We start from the raw sequence: 18,406 nt of genomic DNA on the forward strand, positions 1-18,406 counted from the left end.
TGGACTCGATGGACATGGGTTTGGGAGGACTCTGGGAGTTGGTGATGGACAGAGAGGCCTGGCGTGCTGCAGTTCATGGGGTTGCAAAGAGTCGGACACAACTAAGTATCATTTATCTCATCAAACTTTTATATGCTACTTTTAGCATGTATTAATAGTCTTGCTTGGATCAATTACAACTATGATTATCAAATGGTTATTTTTGTAATTTCCTAATCTCTCATTATGCTACTCTGAGGAAGCACTTCCCTTTCCCTCCACTTATTATTCATTTATTTATAGTAATAAATATTCATTTATTTTTACATTATTCAGTGAGCTATGTTACCATCTGTGTTAATTTGCTATGGCTGCCTTAACAAAGTACCAGATTGTGTGCCTTAAACAGCAGAAATCTATTTCCTCCCATTTCTGAGGCTGGAAGTCTGAAATAAAGGTATCAGCAGGGTTGGTTTCTTCTGAAGGCCTGTGTCCTTGGCTGGTCAATGGCAGTACCTTCACATGGTCTTCCTGCCATTTGTTTCTGTGTCCCAATAACCTTATAAAGATACCAGTCATATTGAATTGACATCATTTTACCTTAATTATCTCTTGAAAGACAGTAACTCCAAATACTGCCACATTACAAGGTATAGGAGGGTTAGGGCTTAAACATGTGAACTGGAGGGAGGCCATGATTCAGTCCATAACATCATCTTTACTTATTTGATGCTCAAATTGCCTGAAATGTGTCATATTTCCCTATATGGGTCATAGGATACACAGCCATGGTCTTTAGCATATGTTTAGAGGTTTTTCCCTCCTCCCTCCCTTCATTCCCATCTTCCCTTCTTCTCCCTTGTCCCTTCACTTTTTTTCTTTCTCCATCTTCATCTCTGTCTCCCTTCTGCAGTGCAAGCCTCATTGATGCCTTGGCCACCCAACAATCAGTTCACAAATCCCTTCAAGGGAAGAAGAGACTGGGTATCTATGAGGAAATACATTTGACAACATTACAAATATAGACTGTGAATCTTCTCCTTCCTTCTGTCTGGGGTTACTGTGCCCCAAGGAAAGAGAAGTTTTTTGAAAATGGCTAATGATTTGGCTGGATTCCAAGTCAAAAACTTGGAAAGAGCATGATTATAGGATTGGTACCAGGAAGTTTAGGGGAGAGGAATGTGGAATAGGCCTATATTTAGGAAATATGTGTGTGCTATGTAAATGTTTCAGAAGGCCCTGCACTAGATTGGCCTGCCATAACAAAATACCGTAAACTGGGTGGTTTAAACAAATACTTATTTCTCACATTTCTGGAACCTAGACTTCTAAGACCAAGATGCTGGCCTATTTGATTTCTTTCCACCTCGTGGATTGCAGCCTTCTCACTGTGTGTTCATAAGAAGGGTTAGGGGATAGATCTTCCTCTTCTCATTAAGTTAGATCAGATTAGGATCCCAACCTTATGACCCCATTTAACCTTAATTAACTCCTGAAAACCCTAACTAGTCACAGTGGGGGTTAGGTTGAACTAGGACTTTGGCGTAGGGGTGCAAGTCAGCTCACAGATGACTTCAGATGATTCTTCCCACTTCAGATGTTTCTTTTTTTTTTTTTAAGTCACATTTAATTTTATTTAGATAATGAAAATTTTCAAAACTCCACTGTCACAAAAAGAGGTGTAAGAGACTTCCCTGCTGGTCCAGGAGTTAAGACTCCGAACTTACACTGCAGGGGGTATGAGTTCAGGGAACTAACATCTCATATGCCCTGCAGCCAAAGAAATTAAAAAAAAAGAGAGAGATGCAATAACTCACAGATTAGTTAAACATAAATACATAACTTGAATATTAATGCTTTCATGCTAAACCAGGGTTTCAGTTCAGTTCAGTCGCTCAGTTGTGTCCGATTCTGCCACCCCATGGACTGCAGCACGCCAGGCCTCCCTGTCCATCACCAACTCCCGGAGTCCACCCAAACTCATGTCCATTGAGTCAGTGATGCCATCCAACCATCTCATCCTCCATCGTCCCCTTCTCCTCCTGCCCTCAATCTTTCCTAGCATCAGGGTCTTTTCAAATGAGTCAACTCTTCACATTAGGTGGCCAAAGTATTGGAGTAACCAGGGCTTACTGAGCCTATTAAGTATTTTTTTAGGAGTAGACTTGGGTATCTTACTTTTCCTCAGAGATAATTTGTTAGTCAAGCCATTTCCTTCAGAGGAAGCATTTTATAATCAAGTGAACAATAATCTGAGCCACCAGGTGCCCTGTGTATGTTAGGAAGTCTTTCTCATGGGCCATCCCCATGCCTGCTCAGTGGGCTCAGGGACAAAATGACAGGGATAGAAACCATGTATGGCCTCAAACCACTCCATGGTTTACCTGACTGAGTGCCTAATTCAGCAGCAACAAGAGTGACCAACTGTAAGCCTCTGAAATGGTATGCTTCCTTTTTAAGATCTTCTTCATGGAAGAGTGACTGGCCCTCTTTGGGGACAGTGGAGAATCATTATTGTAATAGACACTGGATTAGGTTTGCATTTCCTGCTCATCATGCCTCTAACAGCATCATCAATTTAGGGGACATCACACATCCATCAAGACATTATTTAGTATCATATCTTATCAAAAACTCATTTTACCATGAGACAAGTAAGGTAATAGGTTAATTTCTATGTGATTTACTGGTCTTTCATTATATCTCATCATCCAGAAGAAAGCAAACCTGTAGAATGATGGGATGGCTCTCAGTTATGGCGTAGTCAAGACAAAGCACTTTTGAAGGGGTGCTTTCCTGTGGCTTGCTCTGAAGTAATGACTAATATTTGGTAGACTACAAAACACATTTCTGCTTAACTGAGCTAACTTGTTTTTATTGCTTATAATTAAGTATCTAGTCGGAGATACAGTGCCTACTATCTTCCCTCTCACAGACCACACTCATTCCTTTAGTCTTTTCTTGATAATACTGAATCATAACTGATACTGTGATTTTAAAGGTGTTATATCTTGGAGATATAGTTCATGAATCTTCTTACCTTCAAGGACTCCATTTGCCATTTTTGCTAGACATACTCATGTTTTGATGTCACAAAATTGCATTTGTTCTCTTTTTCTCCATTAAGTATCAGTGACATTTTCTGATCAGCCTGACATGGTGTTACAGAATTAAGTTCTAGTTAAAAGCAAAAAAAAAAAAAAATGATGTCTTAGCCTATACATTACAGCTTTATTAAGGATAACAGTACATGGCAGACTTTTCTTTTTTAAATCTAAGAAAAAAAATTTTTTTTTTGGCTGAGCAATTCAGCACTTGGGATCTTAATCTCCTAACCAGGGATCTTAGTTCTCCAGCAATGGAATCATGGAATATTAACCACTGGGTGCAGGGACACCCACCCCCTGCAGGGAGGTCCCAAATGCCAGACTTTTCAAATTATTAAAAATAAAATGTAAAGTGTCATTCTTTTGTGAACATTTAGACAGGAATTCCATTTCTACTAAAATTTCAACAACTGACTATAAGAAATACAAAGTAAGCAAAAGGCCAACCTTTATAGACACCAATCTACTTTCCAAAAGTGTCACTTCTCCACAGTAAAATAGTGAATAAAGCGCTCTGACCTCTTTGTATCCAAGAGTATAAAAAACGTATGCTTTTTGAGAAATGGACAAATGATTTTTAAGGAAATAGGAGAAAGTGTTTCTCTGGTCTATTTTTAATCCAGTGCAGTCTGGAGTATTCCCAGTCTGAATGGGAATGGGTATAGAAGAAATATTTTGGATTCTTCATTATTGTGGAGGCAGAAATGGTAGAGAGGAATATGTAAGCATTCATTCCTTCTTGTCCCCTGTAGGTTCAGAATTCATGTATCAGTGTATGTGTGTTTAGTTAGTTGAAAGGCCATCAACATTCACTGAGTTTACGGGGTCTTTTCACTTGGATTCACTGTCCCTCCCTCTTCCTGCTATATTTCTGAGCATTTTTAACATCTATTGTGACTGAAGAATATGAAGGTTGAGTTAGACAAGTAGAATTCCAAGTAACTAACCAGCTCCTTCCTAATCTGGACAATGAGTAAGTAATAGTTGATGGTAATGAACATGATAGGTTTAACTGCTTCACAATAAGGGGATGGGCCAGTGTACTGAACCAATGAATATCAGATGAACTTGTTAGTATTTGCTCTAACAGGGAATGCAGGCTGTCACTTCTCATTCTCACACCAAGTAAAAACTAGAAGCACAATAACGCAGGTGCCTGGAGAACTGTCAGAAACTTGGAGCAGCGATTTTGTTGAAGGAGAACTAGAGAGCCTGTCCTGTCACGTTGACCTGTTGGTATTCCTTCTAAATCACTCTGAAATGCTTCAGACTAGCATCCAGGACGGAGAAGCCAATGGCACCCCACTCCAGTACTCTTGCCTGGCAAGTCCCATGGATGGAGGAGCCTGGTGGGCTGCAGTCCATGGGGTCACTAAGAGTTGGACATGACTGAACGACTTCACTTTCACTTTTCACTCTCATGCATTGGAGAAGGAAATGGCAACTCACTCCAGTGTTCTTGCCTGGAGCATCCCAGGGACAGGGGAGCCTGATGGGCTGCCGTCTATGGGGTCACACAGAGTTGGACACGACTGAAGCGACTTAGCAACAACAGCAGCAGCAGCATCCAGGAACAATAAAATAAAGTCTGGATGGCAAAGTCCTTTATTTTTTTTTTAATTTATTTATATTTACTGATTTTTGGCTGTACCAGGTCCTCGTTGCTTTTTCTCATGGGTTTTCTCTAGTTGCTATGTGAGGGCTCCTCTTGCAGTGATTTCTCTTGTGGAGTTATGGAGCACAGGCTGTAGGCATGAGGGCTTCAGTAGTTGTAAACACATGGGCTTAGTTGCTCCGAAGCATGTGGAATCTTCCCAGTCCAGGAAGATTGAACCTGTGTCCCCTGCTTTGGCAAGATTTCTGTCCACTGTCCCTGCCACCAGGGAAGTCCATGAAGTCCTTTCTTGAAACATACACATTCCTTGACTTTTGGGTATGAAGATTTTCAAACTCACAAATGGTTGAATAGTTTGATGAATATCTGTATACCTCAAACCCATTTCCTGCAGTGCAAGGCAGATCTTAACCACTGGACCACCAGGGAAGCCCTCATTCCTTTTTATTAGTCAGCCATATTTCAATTGAACACATGGTTTCTTTCTTTGGCGATGCAGTGGAGCCATTAAACTTCTGACAGTGTGCTTCAGTGACCACTCTCAAAACTCTTTGCAATGCATGCATTGCATGCATTAGAGAAGTGAAAATCAAAACTACAGAGAGATGTCACCTCACACCAGTCAGAATAGCCAGCATCAAAAGTCTACAAACAATAAATGTTGGAGAGGGTGTGGAGAAAAGGGAATGCTTTTGCACTGTTGGTGGGAATGTAAATTGATACAGCCACTATGAAAGACAGTTCGGAGATTCCTTAAAAAACTAGGAATAAAACCACCATATGACCTGGCAATCCCACTCCTAGGCATATACCCTGAGGAAACCAAAATTGAAAAAGACACATGCATCCCATTGTTCACTGCAGCACTATTTACAATAGCTAGAATATGGAAGCAACCTGGATGTCCATTGACAGATGAATAGATAAAGAAGTTGTGGTACATATACACAATGGAATATTATTCAGTCATAAAAGGAAAGCCTTTGAGTCAGTCCTAATGAGGTGGATGAACCTAGAACCTATTATACAGAGTGAAGTAATTCAGATAGAGAAAGATAAATATCGTATTCTAATGCATATATATAGAATCTAGAAAAATGGTACTGAAGAATTTATTTACAGGGCAGCAATGGAGAAACAGAACTAGAAACTAGACTTATGGACATGGGAGAGGGGAGGAGGAGGTGAGATGTATGAAAAGAGTAACACAGAAACTTGCACTGCTGCTGCTGTTAAGTCGCTTCAGTCATATCCAACTCTGTGCAATCCCATAGACAGCAGCCCACCAGGCTCCCCCATCCCTGGGATTCTCCAGGCAAGAACACTGGAGGGGGTTGCCATTTCCTTCTCCAATGCATGAAAGTGAAAAGTGAAAGTGAAGTCACTCAGTCATGTCCGACTCTTCGAGACCCCGTGGACTGCAGCCTACCAGGCTCCTCCGTCCATGGGATTTTCCAGGCAAGAGTACTGGAGTGGGGTGCCATTACCATAGGTAAAATAGATAGCCAATGGGAATTTGCTGTATGGCTCAGGAAACTCAAACAGGGGCTCTATATCAACCTACAGGGGCGAGATGGGGCGGGAGATGGGAGGGAGGTTCAAAAGGGAGGGGGTATATGTATACCTATGGCTGATTCATGTTAAGGTTTGACAGAAAACAACAAAATTCTGTAAAGCAATTATCCTTCAATAAAAAATAAATAAATAAAAACACATGCGTGTGTGTTAAGTTACTTCAGTTGTGTCTGACTCTTTGCAACCCTATGGACTGTAGCCCACCAGGCTCCTCTGTCCATGGGACTCTCCAGGCAAGGATACTGGAGTGGATTACCATGCTTCTCCAGGGGATCTTCCCAACTCAGGGATGGAACCTGCATCTCATACATCTAACTGCATTGGCAGGCAGGTTCTTTACCACTAGTGCCACCTGGGAAGCCCATCTCTATAGTAATCTGAAATTATTCCTGAATATTTAAATGTCGTTATTCCAAAATGAGATATGATGTAAGTGTAAAAGAAGATACATTGTATTTTTACTTTTTGGTATGAAGATTTTCAAACTCACAAAAAGTTGAATAGTACAATGAATACTCATTTATCTTCCACTTTAAATTCAACAATTATTAACTCTTTGCTGCATTTGGGCTTTCAAGCTGGTTTTAGAAAAGGCAGAGGAACCAGAGATCAAATTGCCAACATCCACTGGATCATGGAAAAAGCAAGAGAGTTCCAGAAAAACATCTATTTCTGTTTTATTGACTATGCCAAAGCCTTTGACTGTGTGGATCACAATAAACTGTGGAAAATTCTGAAAAAGATGGGAATACCAGACCACCTGATCTGCCTCTTGAGAAATTTGTATGCAGGTCAGGAAGCAACAGTTAGAACTGGACATGGAACAACTGACTGGTTCCAAATAGGAAAAGGAGTACGTCAAGGCTGTATATTGTCACCCTGCTTATTTAACTTATATGCAGAGCACATCATGAGAAACGCTGGACTGGAAGAAACACAAGCTGGAATCAAGATTGCCGGGAGAAATATCAATAACCTCAGATATGCAGATGACACCACCCTTATGGCAGAAAGTGAAGAGGAACTAAAAAGCCTCTTGATGAAGGTGAAAGTGGAGAGTGAAAAAGTTGGCTTAAAGCTCAACATTCAGAAAATGAAGATCATGGCATCTGGTCCCATCACTTCATGGGAAATTGATGGGGAAACAGTGGAAAATGTCAGACTTTTATTTTTTGGGGGGCTCCAAAATCACTACAGATGGTGACTGCAGCCATGAAATTAAAAGACGCTTACTCCTTGGAAGGAAAGTTATGACCAACCTAGATAGCATATTCAAAAGCAGAGACATTACTTTGCCAACAAAGGTTTGTCTAGTCAAGGCTATGGTTTTTCCTGTGGTCATGTATGGATGTGAGAGTTGGACTGTGAAGAAGGCTGAGTGCCGAAGAATTGATGCTTTTGAACTGTGGTGTTGGAGAAGACTCTTGAGAGTCCCTTGGACTGCAAGGAGATCCAACCAGTCCATTGTGAAAGAGATCAGCCCTGGGATTTCTTTGGAAGGACTGATGCTAAAGCTGAAACTCCAGTACTTTGGCCACCTCATGCGAAGAGTTGACTCATTGGAAAAGACTCTGATGCTGGGAGGGATTGGGGGCAGGAGGAGAAGGGGACGACAGAGGATGAGATGGCTGGATGGCATGACTGGATGGACAGGAGTTTGAATGAACTCCAGGAGTTGGTGATGGACAGGGAGGCCTGGCGTGCTGCGATTCATGGGGTCGCAGAGTCGGACACGACTGACAGACTGATCTGATCTGATCTGTGGCTCAGCCGGTAAAGAATCTGCCTGCAATGAAGGACACCTGGGTTCAATCTCCAGGTTGGGAAGATCCCCTGGAGAAGGGAAAGGCTACCCACTCCAGTATTCTGGCCTGGAGAATTCCACGGACTGTATAGTCCATGGTGTCGCAAAGAGTCAGACACCACTGAGTGATTTTCTCTTGCTGCATTTACTCCATCTATTTATCTACATTTATTTTAGGATTTTATTTACATTTATTCAGCAATTTGAAAGTTGCAGGGACTTCCCTGGTGGTCCAGCGGTGAAGACTCTGGGCTTCCACTGCAGGGGGCACCATAAACTACTTCAACATTTATCTCTTTAGAAAAGGGATGACTTAAAGTAGCTATTTTAAATAAAAATAATAGTAATCTTACAACACAGGGGTCAACAAACTATGGCCTGCAGGCCAAATCCTGACTTTGTAAAGAAGGTTTTATTGGAACACAGCCATGCTCATCCATTTACATACTGTCTCTAACTGCTCTTGTGCTGCATCAGCAGAGTTGAGTAGTTGCCACGGAGACCATACAGCCAGAGTCTAAAATCTTTATCATTATTTGGCTCTCTACAGAAAAAGCTTGCCGACTCCAGCTCTAATAAATTCAAGTGTGGAAATAGTTATGAAATCTTCACAAGCCAAAGGATTTGACTGTCATTCTTGCATGGCAAGTGTTTGGGTTCTTCCACTAGTGTTTGGTTTCGCAATGCCGTGAATGACTTTAGGTGTGTGTGAGTGGTTGTGGTGGGGAGATTGGGGAGACAGGAGTGGACTGAGGAAGAAAGCTAACGCCCACTGCACATGGCCCTGTGCTAGGTGCTTCACACACCGTTACGTTTACTGCGATCCTCACAATACCACGAGGTAGAGACTATCATTCTAGCTTTTTGATAAGGAAACTGAAACTTAGAAGTTAGACAGTTTGACCCAAGTCTTTCAGGTATTAAATAGAAAAAGCAAGAACCTAAACCTATCTCCAAAGAGATATAACAAGATCAGTTAGGACTCTGTAGGTAAAATTTTCAAACATTTTGTGGTCATGATTCATATATATCAGTGTATGAATGTCTATCCCTGGCTTCCAGTACAAAACCATGGTAAGATCCCTGTGAGAAAGCAACTAAGACCTTCCTTTAAAATATAGTGAGGACATTACACACAAAAAAGTATTGTTAGGACATATATTAAGGACCAGAAACTTGGTATGATAAAATGAAAAGCATCAGAAAAGTCACCTCAAGTGTTTTAATCATCGAATTTCTAAAGTGGGGGTAATATTTATGCTGATTACTTTGAGGACAAGTAGATATTAAAAAATATTCAAAGTACAGAGCTCGTTATAAAAGTGTAAGGCATCATTAGTGTCTCTATCTAAGCATGCACTCCTCAAAACCAACTAGGCTATTTCATTCTTACTTCTCAAATTTTAGTATTTCTAAGAACCATGGAGGGACTTCCTTGGTGGCCCAGTGGTTAAGAATCCACCTTGCACTGAAGGGGATGCGCGTTTGATCCCTGGTAGGGGAACTGCCACACCTGCCACAGAGCAACTAACCCCAAGCCACAACTAGAGTCCAGGCACCCCAATGAAAGATACCATGTGCCACAACTAAGACCCAATGCAGCCAAATAAATACATTAAAAAAAAAAAAATCATAGAGGTCAGGCAGCAAGCCAGGCTTTCTTCCTGCAAACTTAGTACCCTGGATCAGCCGGGGCTGGTCCCCGGCAATAGAGGTTATTAAGTTCAGATTTCCAGGCCCCACATCCAAGGAAGGATTTCTTCACACACCTGGGAGTCAAAATGATTCTGAATCTGGTGATCTGGAAGCCATACTTTGAAAATTACTGCTTTAAGAAATAAGTGAAGTTTCATAAGATTTATTTAAATCAACCACTATTTTATTAAAAATGAGCTCTCTACATAACAATGAATGCTTAAATAATTCAAACAATGCTGAAACATACAAAGTACAATTAAATGTTCTTTTTTCACCACCTACTCTGCTCATCTCTCATCCAAAGATATGTTTCAATGATTAACTTTCCAGACTTGAATTTCTTTTTCTTTTTTTGGCTATTCAGCATGTGGACTTAGTCCCCTGACTAGGGATGAAACCCGTGCCCCTGCAGTAGAAGCATAGAGTCCTAACTCCTGGACCACCAGGGAATTCCCAAGACTTGGATTTTCTTTTTTAAGATTATTTTATTTATTTATTTTGTTGTCCTAGACTGTGTCTTCCTTTCCCTGTGCAGGCTCTCTAGCTGTGGTGCCTGGGCTTAGTTGCCCTGTGGCAGGTGGGATTCCAATTTTCCCAACCAGGGATCCAACCAGTGTCCCGTGCACCGCAGGGTGGATTCTTAACTACTGGACTACCAGGGAAGTCCCAAGACATGACTTTCCTGCACATGCAAACACATACATTTGTTAAGAATAATGAACATCTGATATTTCCATTTTTGTTTTGCTATTTAAACTAATGCTGAAACAAATAGCCCTATTCTCATGTCTTTGGGCACGAGTGACTGCCTCTTTAGGACAGATTCCTAAAAGTTGACACATGATGATAGCTTATTTATTTGTCTGATTTTTACCTTTTTTTTTTTTTTTTTTTGCTTGCATGTGTGGTGGTGAGAGACTTTCTGTGCCTAATATTCTGAGTAATTCGTCACTGGACTTTTTTTTTTTTTTTTAATCAATATCCAACGTTCACAACAAAAAGATTTTTAGTTAGACCTGTTCTATCGCTGTCTCCGAAAATTCAGCTTACACGCTACAGAAGAGGTGAGTTCAAGGAAGCCAGCGGCAGAGGGTAGTCCCGGGAGCTCAGGCGCACCTGGGTCCTCCCCGCGTCTCCTAAGAGCCGGGGCTTCGGGCAGAGGTGCGCTCTGTGGCACTGAGGCCGAGGTCCAGACGCCTCTTCTCAGTGCCCCTTCCGCTTCACTCTCAGTCGGCTTCTCCAACTCCCGTCCTGTTCCACTTTCCTGAGTTCCGCAGCGCGCCGCTTCAGAGCAGCAGAACACAGCAAGGTGAGACTTCAGACCACTCGGCTGCAAAACCTGGTGGCTCCAGAGGTTTAAAAAAAAAAAATCTGCCTTTAATGCAGATTTGGATTCGACTTCTGAGTCAGAAGACGCCCTGCAGAAGGAAAGGGCAACCCACGCCAGTATTCTTGCCTGGAGAATCCCCATTGACAGAGAAGCCTGGCGGGATACAGTCGCAAAAAGTCGAACACAACTGAGCCGCCAGAGTAACCAGCACCGGCCCGCCTCTTGTCCCGCCCCTTCCGCTGGACATTTGCTTCCGCTTCCGGTCTCGGTGTGACGGCGCACCGCCCCGCCGTGAAGAGCTTGGCATTGTGGGAATTCTTTCCTTTCTCGCTCCCCGGCCATCTTGGCGGCTGCTCTTGGTGAGTGGGCTCCTCCGGGCCGAGGTTTTGGCAGCGCGCGGTGCCCAGGGAGTTGCCGGTTTGGGACTTCAGATCGTAAACTTCCTGTCCTGTCCTCTGTGTTCTAGGTTGGGGGCGTCCCGCATCTAAGGCAGGAAGATGGTGGCCGCAAAGAAGACGGTGAGTGAAGCAGGCCAGGGCCGGAAGCCTATTTCACGTGGAGAGATGAGTCTTGGCCGGGGCGGGCAGTTTTGAGCTCTCTGGGCGGACAGCGTTCCCGCTGGCCTTGGAGGCTTCCAGAAAGAACCCGAGAGACCTTCTCAGTGCTTTGGAACCCTTTTCTTCGGAGGTTTATTAAGGGGCTCCGGTTCCAGGAAGCAGGATCCAGTGTTTTTTGTTTTTGGCCGAGGCTTGCGAGATCTTAGTTCCCTTTCTAGGGATGGAACCCGTGCTCCCTGCTTGGAAGCGGGGGAGACTTAACCACTGGACCACCAGGGAAGTCCCTGGATCCAGTTTTGAGTGGTTACAAACAAGGCCTTCAATCAAGTTCGTATTAAATGTTTTCTTTGTAGAAAAAGTCACTGGAGTCGATCAACTCTAGGCTCCAGCTGGTTATGAAAAGTGGAAAGTACGTGCTGGGGTACAAACAGACTCTGAAAATGATCAGACAAGGCAAAGCGAAACTGGTCATTCTCGCCAACAACTGCCCAGCCTTGAGGTAATTGAAAGAACCCGAGGGTGTGTGTCTTCCACTGTAAGTTCGTCCTGAGCAAATATCCAGGAGTGTGAGCTTGCAATCTGGGTAGCGTGAACTGGGTGTCAGGTAGAATTTGTATTACAGGGGCACATTTGCAGGATAATTTAAGGGTTTCTGTTGTGTTTGGCTCTTGATTTTTCTCCCCTTCATAGTCTCTCCTCCTGTGTGGTTCTCCTTGGGAGAAATGTGTGACAGAAACCAAAGAAGGGCAAAGTTTGAGGGTAGTGCGGAAACGTAAGTTGCTTTTCCTTATGTCCTGCCTTTTTTTGCTTGTTCTTTTTACTTTGAGGTGTTTTAAAAGGACTTCGTTTTATGAATTACTTATAGCATAGAGAAGCTAAGATCAGAAGAGTTCACGCTGGCCTGTGGATCTGCACGCTTCCAATTCACCCAGTTTTTGCCTGATTCACTGTTTTGAAACTGATCTTATGAGGTGGTGTACATAAGTTCAAGTCGGACCATGCAGAGTATCAGCCATGTTTTCAGTCCTGTGCTTGTTGATTTTCTACCGTAATGCATAAACTCACAGCATTTCATACAGGGTGTCTGTACCTAATGGGCAAAGCCTGGAGAGCTCTCTTGCATCTCATCTCAAAACTTTGGTCTTACTTCACAGAATTCACACTTACCTATTAGAGCAGTGGCTTTCGGCATGAATGTACATTCAGTCGCAAGTGATTTGGTTTAAATGCAAGTCAGATTTAATGGATCTGGATTGGGGCCTGATGCATTTTTAACAAGCTCCTTGATGGCTCTCTACCTACTTGGTGGTCACAAAAAACGTTAACTTTGGGCAAGTGCAAGCCTATGGCATGCCTGTTTTTATTTTATTGGATTTAGCTTTTCTTCACTTAATTAGTTCCTCTTTGTTTTTAATACAAATTGAAGGTTTGTGGAACCTTGCATTGTATAAGTCTGTAGGTGCTGACTTTTTCTTTGTTGTTAAGATTTGTCATCTTTGATATTACTGCTACAATTCCCTGAAGGTTCAGGTGATGGTTGGTTTTTTGTTGTTGTTGTTGTTGTTTTTTCCTTCTTCTTTTTTTGCAATAAAATATTTATGTATGTACGTTGGGGGGGTTTTTTAGACATGATGCTGTTGAACACTTAGAGGCTACATATAGGGTAAACAACTTTTATATGCACTTGGAAATTAACAAATCCCTGTGGCTAGCTTTATTGCAGTATTTGATTTATTGCAGTGGTCTGGAAGGAATTTGCAGTACCTGAGGTATACCTGTTCTATTACTCTCCATCTAGGACTCAGAGCACCAGAGGGTGATATAAATGGCTGAGACATTGTCATGGGAATTCTGTAAAGTGTCTGGCAGATAGTAAATGCTAAGCAAATGATGATTTTATTCTGTACCCTCTTTTTCCATGAGCACAAATATGTACTGTAGAGGATCCAAAGGATGTTTGGTGTTGGATAATGAATATGATATTTTTAAGAATAATAAATGGCTTACTATTTGAAGGCCTTACCAACATTGGAACTAATGAGAGCAGTAACGTTTAATCTGTGTCAGTTGGTATGGTTTATTTGCCTTTTTTTGTTTTTATTCCCAAAGGAAATCTGAAATAGAGTATTACGCCATGTTGGCCAAAACTGGTGTCCATCACTACAGTGGCAATAATATTGAATTGGGCACAGCATGTGGAAAATACTACAGAGTATGCACACTGGCTATCATTGATCCAGGTATGCTTTTTCAGTCATAAAAGAAGTCTTTTTTTCTTTATGATGTAATAACAAGGATTTCTTACTATACAAATGTCTTTGGTCCCTAAGTTCAGTCTGAGAATTTGTATATAGCAAGGGATATCCTGCAGGCTTATGTCATGGAGAGTTAGTAGTGAATGTCAGTACATAATTATCTTTGTCATAAATGAAATTCTTTTTACTTTGAGATGATGAATTTAATTTCATACCGCACCTAAGAAATTATGTCTTAGGGCTTTGGTAAAAGGTGAAATTATAAAGGGGGAGAATAATCAGGTGAAACAGTAGAAGAAAGGAATCCTTACTGGCTGCCTGAGAATAGATGGGTAAAATTAGGTTGAGGGGGAGAAAAGGGCCTACAAATACATGTCATGTTTTGAACTTAAGAATTTCTAATTCATGAAGCTACTGCGAATATTCTCGCTGTTCTGATTTTGTAATAATCAGGGCAGGCTAAACATTCGCTATATTAAGACCATGCATGTGTCCCCAGACCTAGTTCTCTGCCTAGGTCTGGCTTTATAAATGCTGGTGATAAACCAAGTCTGATTTACATGACACGTCTTGTGTGGGAAATGTCTGTGACTCTAGGTGTCTGATCAACCTTGAGAAATGGTAGCACAGCTAGTGTGATAACTTTTGAAGATAACCATTGCTAGTTTGATGATTACCAGTTGCCACTAAATAAGTTGTAAAAATTATTGTGTTTTATTTTTTAGGTGATTCTGATATTATTAGAAGCATGCCAGAACAGACTGGTGAAAAGTAAATCATGTACAATTTTTCTTGAATAAAACTGGCCAGAGCTTGTTTTAAAAACACTGTACTCATTGCAGTTATTTATTTATTTGTTTTCATTTCTTCTTGTCCCAGTATATTTGCCTGAAGCTAGATTAGTGACGATGGGGCATCAAGATGCAGTGGCAAAACTTGTGGGTTAAGAGCCAGATATCCCAGTTTCACTTGCCCTGTTTTTGTAAAGGGAGTGCACTGAGTTCCTTTCCAGTACTAGATTTTTAAAGCTTAGTTTTCATAATTTCAGTCCCAGGATATTGCTGTCATTTTTTTAAAATGTTTATTCGGCTGCGTTGGGTCTTGGCGGTGGTTACGCACAGACTTAATTGCGGCGTGTTGGATCTTAGTTCCATGACCAGGGATCAAACCTGTGTCCTTGCATTACAAGGCAGATTCCTCACCACTGGATCACTAGAGAAGTCTCTGGTATTGTTGTCATTTTGTTGAGTATGTCAGAGGCAACAAGGGTCAATTCCCAGAATCTAACCAGAACTGCAGTTTTACAGTCCACCTTAAATCCACTGAATCTGAGTAGCAAAGAGGATTAAGTGAAATATGTTCCTTCCACCTCCAGATTTTCATAGGGTGAGAGAAGTTCTATTGAACTTTAATGAAGCAAGGTCTTACTTAAGGGTTTGTAGTAGTACAGTTCAGTTCAGTTGCTTAATCGTATCCAACTCTTTGCGACCCCATGGACTGCAGCACACCAGTCTTCCCTGTCCATCTCCAGCTCCCGGAGCTTACTCAAACTCAGGCCAATCAAGTTGGTGATGGCATCCAACCATCTTATCCTCTCTCATCCCCTTCTCCTACCTTCAGTCTTTCCCAGCATCGGGGTCTTTTCCAATGAGTCAATTCTTCACATCAGGTGGCCAAAGTATTGGAGTTTCAGCATCAGTCCTTCCAATGAATATTCAGGCCTGACTTCCTTTAGGATTGACTGGTTTGATCTCCTTGCAGTCCAAGGGACTCTCGAGTCTTCTCCAGCACCACAGTTCAAAAGCATCAATTCTTCGGCGCTCAGCTTTCTTCACAGTCCAAACTCTTACATCCATACATGAATACTGGAAAAACCATAGCCTTGACTAGACGGACCTTTGTTGGCAAAGTACTGTCTCAGCTTTTTCATATACTGACAAGGTTGTTCATAGCTTTTCTTCCAAGGATCAAGTGTCTTAATTTTCATGACTGCAGTCACCATCTGCAATAATTTTAGAGTTCAAGAGAATAAAAGTCTGTCACTGGGAAGCCTTTGTAGAAAAAAATGTACTTGGGACAACTGCAGAATATTGTCAGATCTTCAGTGTTTCACAGTTTCACAAAGTGTGTTTTATATATTTTCAGTCCTAAAAGATGATTGGGGGGATGCCACATACTACATCTCCGAAGTATGTCCTGTGTAACCCTTTTCTCACATCTAATAATACCTTTTGAAACACTGAAAGGAATTAGGGGGAAATTGTGACTCAGGTTTTTATTGAGTTGAATATTGCTGGTAGGGTATACCCAGGATATGTTGTGTTGGGTTCTAAGTTTGTAGAAGTGTTAGAAATGTTTTTTGGACTTTAGAGCCAGTCAACTTGTGAAGGCAGTTTTTGATGGTAGAGGAATGAGACACAGGAGGTGTGAATGCCTTCAATACACTATCCAAAAAGTCGAGTATTTGCTGAACTTAAATTCAGCATATTGGTATCTTAGTCTTATCTCTTTGTGACCCCGGGCTTCGCTGTCCATGGAATTCTCCAGGCAAGAATACTGCAGTGGGTAGCTGTTCCTTCCAGGGATCTTCCTGACCAAGGGATCAAACTCAGGTCTCCCACATTGCAAGTGTCTGAGCCAACCAGGGAAGCCCCCTGGCAGGTAGGTTTATTTTGGGGCTCTGTATTCTGTCCCATTGCAGTATCAGTTGTTACTTCTTTTTCATTTCTTCCTTTGTTTTTATTATTTTTGTTTTTGGTTACACTGGATCTTTGTCGCCGGGCACTGGCTTTGTCTAGTTGCAAGAGAGCAAGGGCTACTGTAGTTGCGGTTTGTGGCCTTCTCATTGCGGCGACTTCTGTTGCGAAGCACAGGCGCTAGGCCCATTGGCTTCAGCAGTTGGGGCACACGGGCATAGTTGATCTGGCTTGTGCTGTCTCCCCTGTCCAAGGATCGAACTCATATCCCCTGCATTGACAGGTGGATTCTTACCCATTGTACCAGCAGGGAAGTCCTCTTCCTCTTGTTGACTTGGGTTTTCTCTTTTTTTTTTTTTTTGGTGAGCATGACTAGAGATTTGTCCATGTTTACCTTTCAAGAGCTTCCCAGGTGGCACAGTGGTAAAGAAGCTCCCCACAGTGCGAGAGACCTGGGTTAGGAGGATCCGCTGGAGAAGCGAATGATAACCCACTCTAGTACTCTTGCCTGGGAAATCCCATGGACAGGGGAGTCTGGCTGAAAAGTTAGTCCATGGAACCACAGAGTTGGGATGCGACTGAGCACCCTTTCAATAAGTCAGCTCTTGGCTTTATGGATTTTTTCAGTTTTTTTTTTTTTTTTAATCTTACTTGTCTCCTCTCTGATCTTCATTATTTTTTTCCTTCTCCTGTCTTTAGATTTTGTTCTTTTTCGAATTCTTTTAGGTGATAGGTAAGATTGAGGTTTTTCTTATTTTTTTGAGGAAGGCCTGTATCACTATGTACTTCCTTCTAACAACTGCCTTTGCTATATTCCATAAATTTTGGATGGGTGTGTTTTCATTGTCATTTGTCTCAAGGTATTTTTTAGTTTCTTCTTTGATTTTATCTTTGACTCATGGCATGTTGTTTTAGTCTCCGTGTAACCATTTTTTTTCTCATTTCTTCTTTTGTTGTTGATTTCTAGTTTCATGTCATTATGGTCAGAAAAAATACTGGAAGGACTCTGCTTCCTGTACCTGGATATCTGTTTCTTTCCTTAGGTTTGGGAAGTTTTCAGCCATAATTTCTTAGAATACTTTTTTTTTAAACTTCCTTTTCTCTTTCTTTTCCTTCTGGAATTCCTATGTGTATGTAGATTGGCACACTTTTATATTATCCTACCGGTCTCATTGGTAGGACTGATGTTGAAGCTGAAACTCCATTGCTTAGACCACCTGATGCGAAGAGCGGATTCATTTGAAAAGACCCTGATGCTTGGAGGGATTGGAGGCAGAAGGAGAAGGGGACGACAGAAGATGAGATGGTTGGATGGCATCACTGACTCAATGGACATGGGTTTGGGTGAATTCCGGGAGTTGGTGATGGACAAGGAGGCCTGGCGTGCTGCGGTTCACGGGGTCGCAAAGAGTTGGACCCAACTGAGCGACTGAACTGAACTGAAGTGGTCTCATAATGCTTTCATTTTTTTTTTCCCCCCTCCAATCTGGCTTTTTGTCTGCTGTTCTAATTGGGTGATTTCTATGCTATCTACGAGGTCACTTATTTTTTGTTCTGCAGTATTCAATCTGCTTTTCATTGCCTTTTAGTTTAGCTTTCATCTTGGCAAATGAATTTTCTGATTTTTCTTGGCTCCTCTTTGTAGTTTGTAATTCTTTTTTACAGTAATCTGCATTTCTATTCATGGACTTTCCGAATTCCTTCAGTATTTTCATTATCTCCTTCTTGAACTTGGTGTCTCTCAGACTGAAGAGATCTGTTTCATTGTTCTTTCAGGGGAGTTCTCTTGA

At 41.8% G+C, this 18,406-nt stretch overlaps 1 protein-coding gene and 1 non-coding gene across 2 annotated transcripts; both read left to right on the top strand.

Annotated features, from left to right (window-relative positions):
* The first annotated feature begins 11,393 nt into the window (after window positions 1-11,393).
* Window positions 11,394-14,747, top strand: RPL30 (ribosomal protein L30). The gene is made up of 5 exons (XM_061439295.1): window positions 11,394-11,467; window positions 11,575-11,626; window positions 12,019-12,164; window positions 13,775-13,905; window positions 14,646-14,747. The coding sequence occupies exons 2-5, from the start codon at window positions 11,606-11,608 to the stop codon at window positions 14,693-14,695; spliced, it is 348 nt and encodes a 115-aa protein (XP_061295279.1). The 5' UTR covers window positions 11,394-11,467; window positions 11,575-11,605; the 3' UTR covers window positions 14,696-14,747.
* LOC133260867 (small nucleolar RNA SNORA72) lies at window positions 14,335-14,466 on the top strand. The gene has a single exon (XR_009741007.1). It is a non-coding gene; the product is annotated as a small nucleolar RNA SNORA72 (small nucleolar RNA).
* Window positions 14,748-18,406: the final 3,659 nt, after the last annotated feature.

The sequence above is a fragment of the Bos javanicus genome, chromosome 14 (genome assembly GCF_032452875.1).
Source record: "Bos javanicus breed banteng chromosome 14, ARS-OSU_banteng_1.0, whole genome shotgun sequence".
In the NCBI taxonomy this organism is placed as follows: Eukaryota; Metazoa; Chordata; class Mammalia; order Artiodactyla; family Bovidae; genus Bos; species Bos javanicus.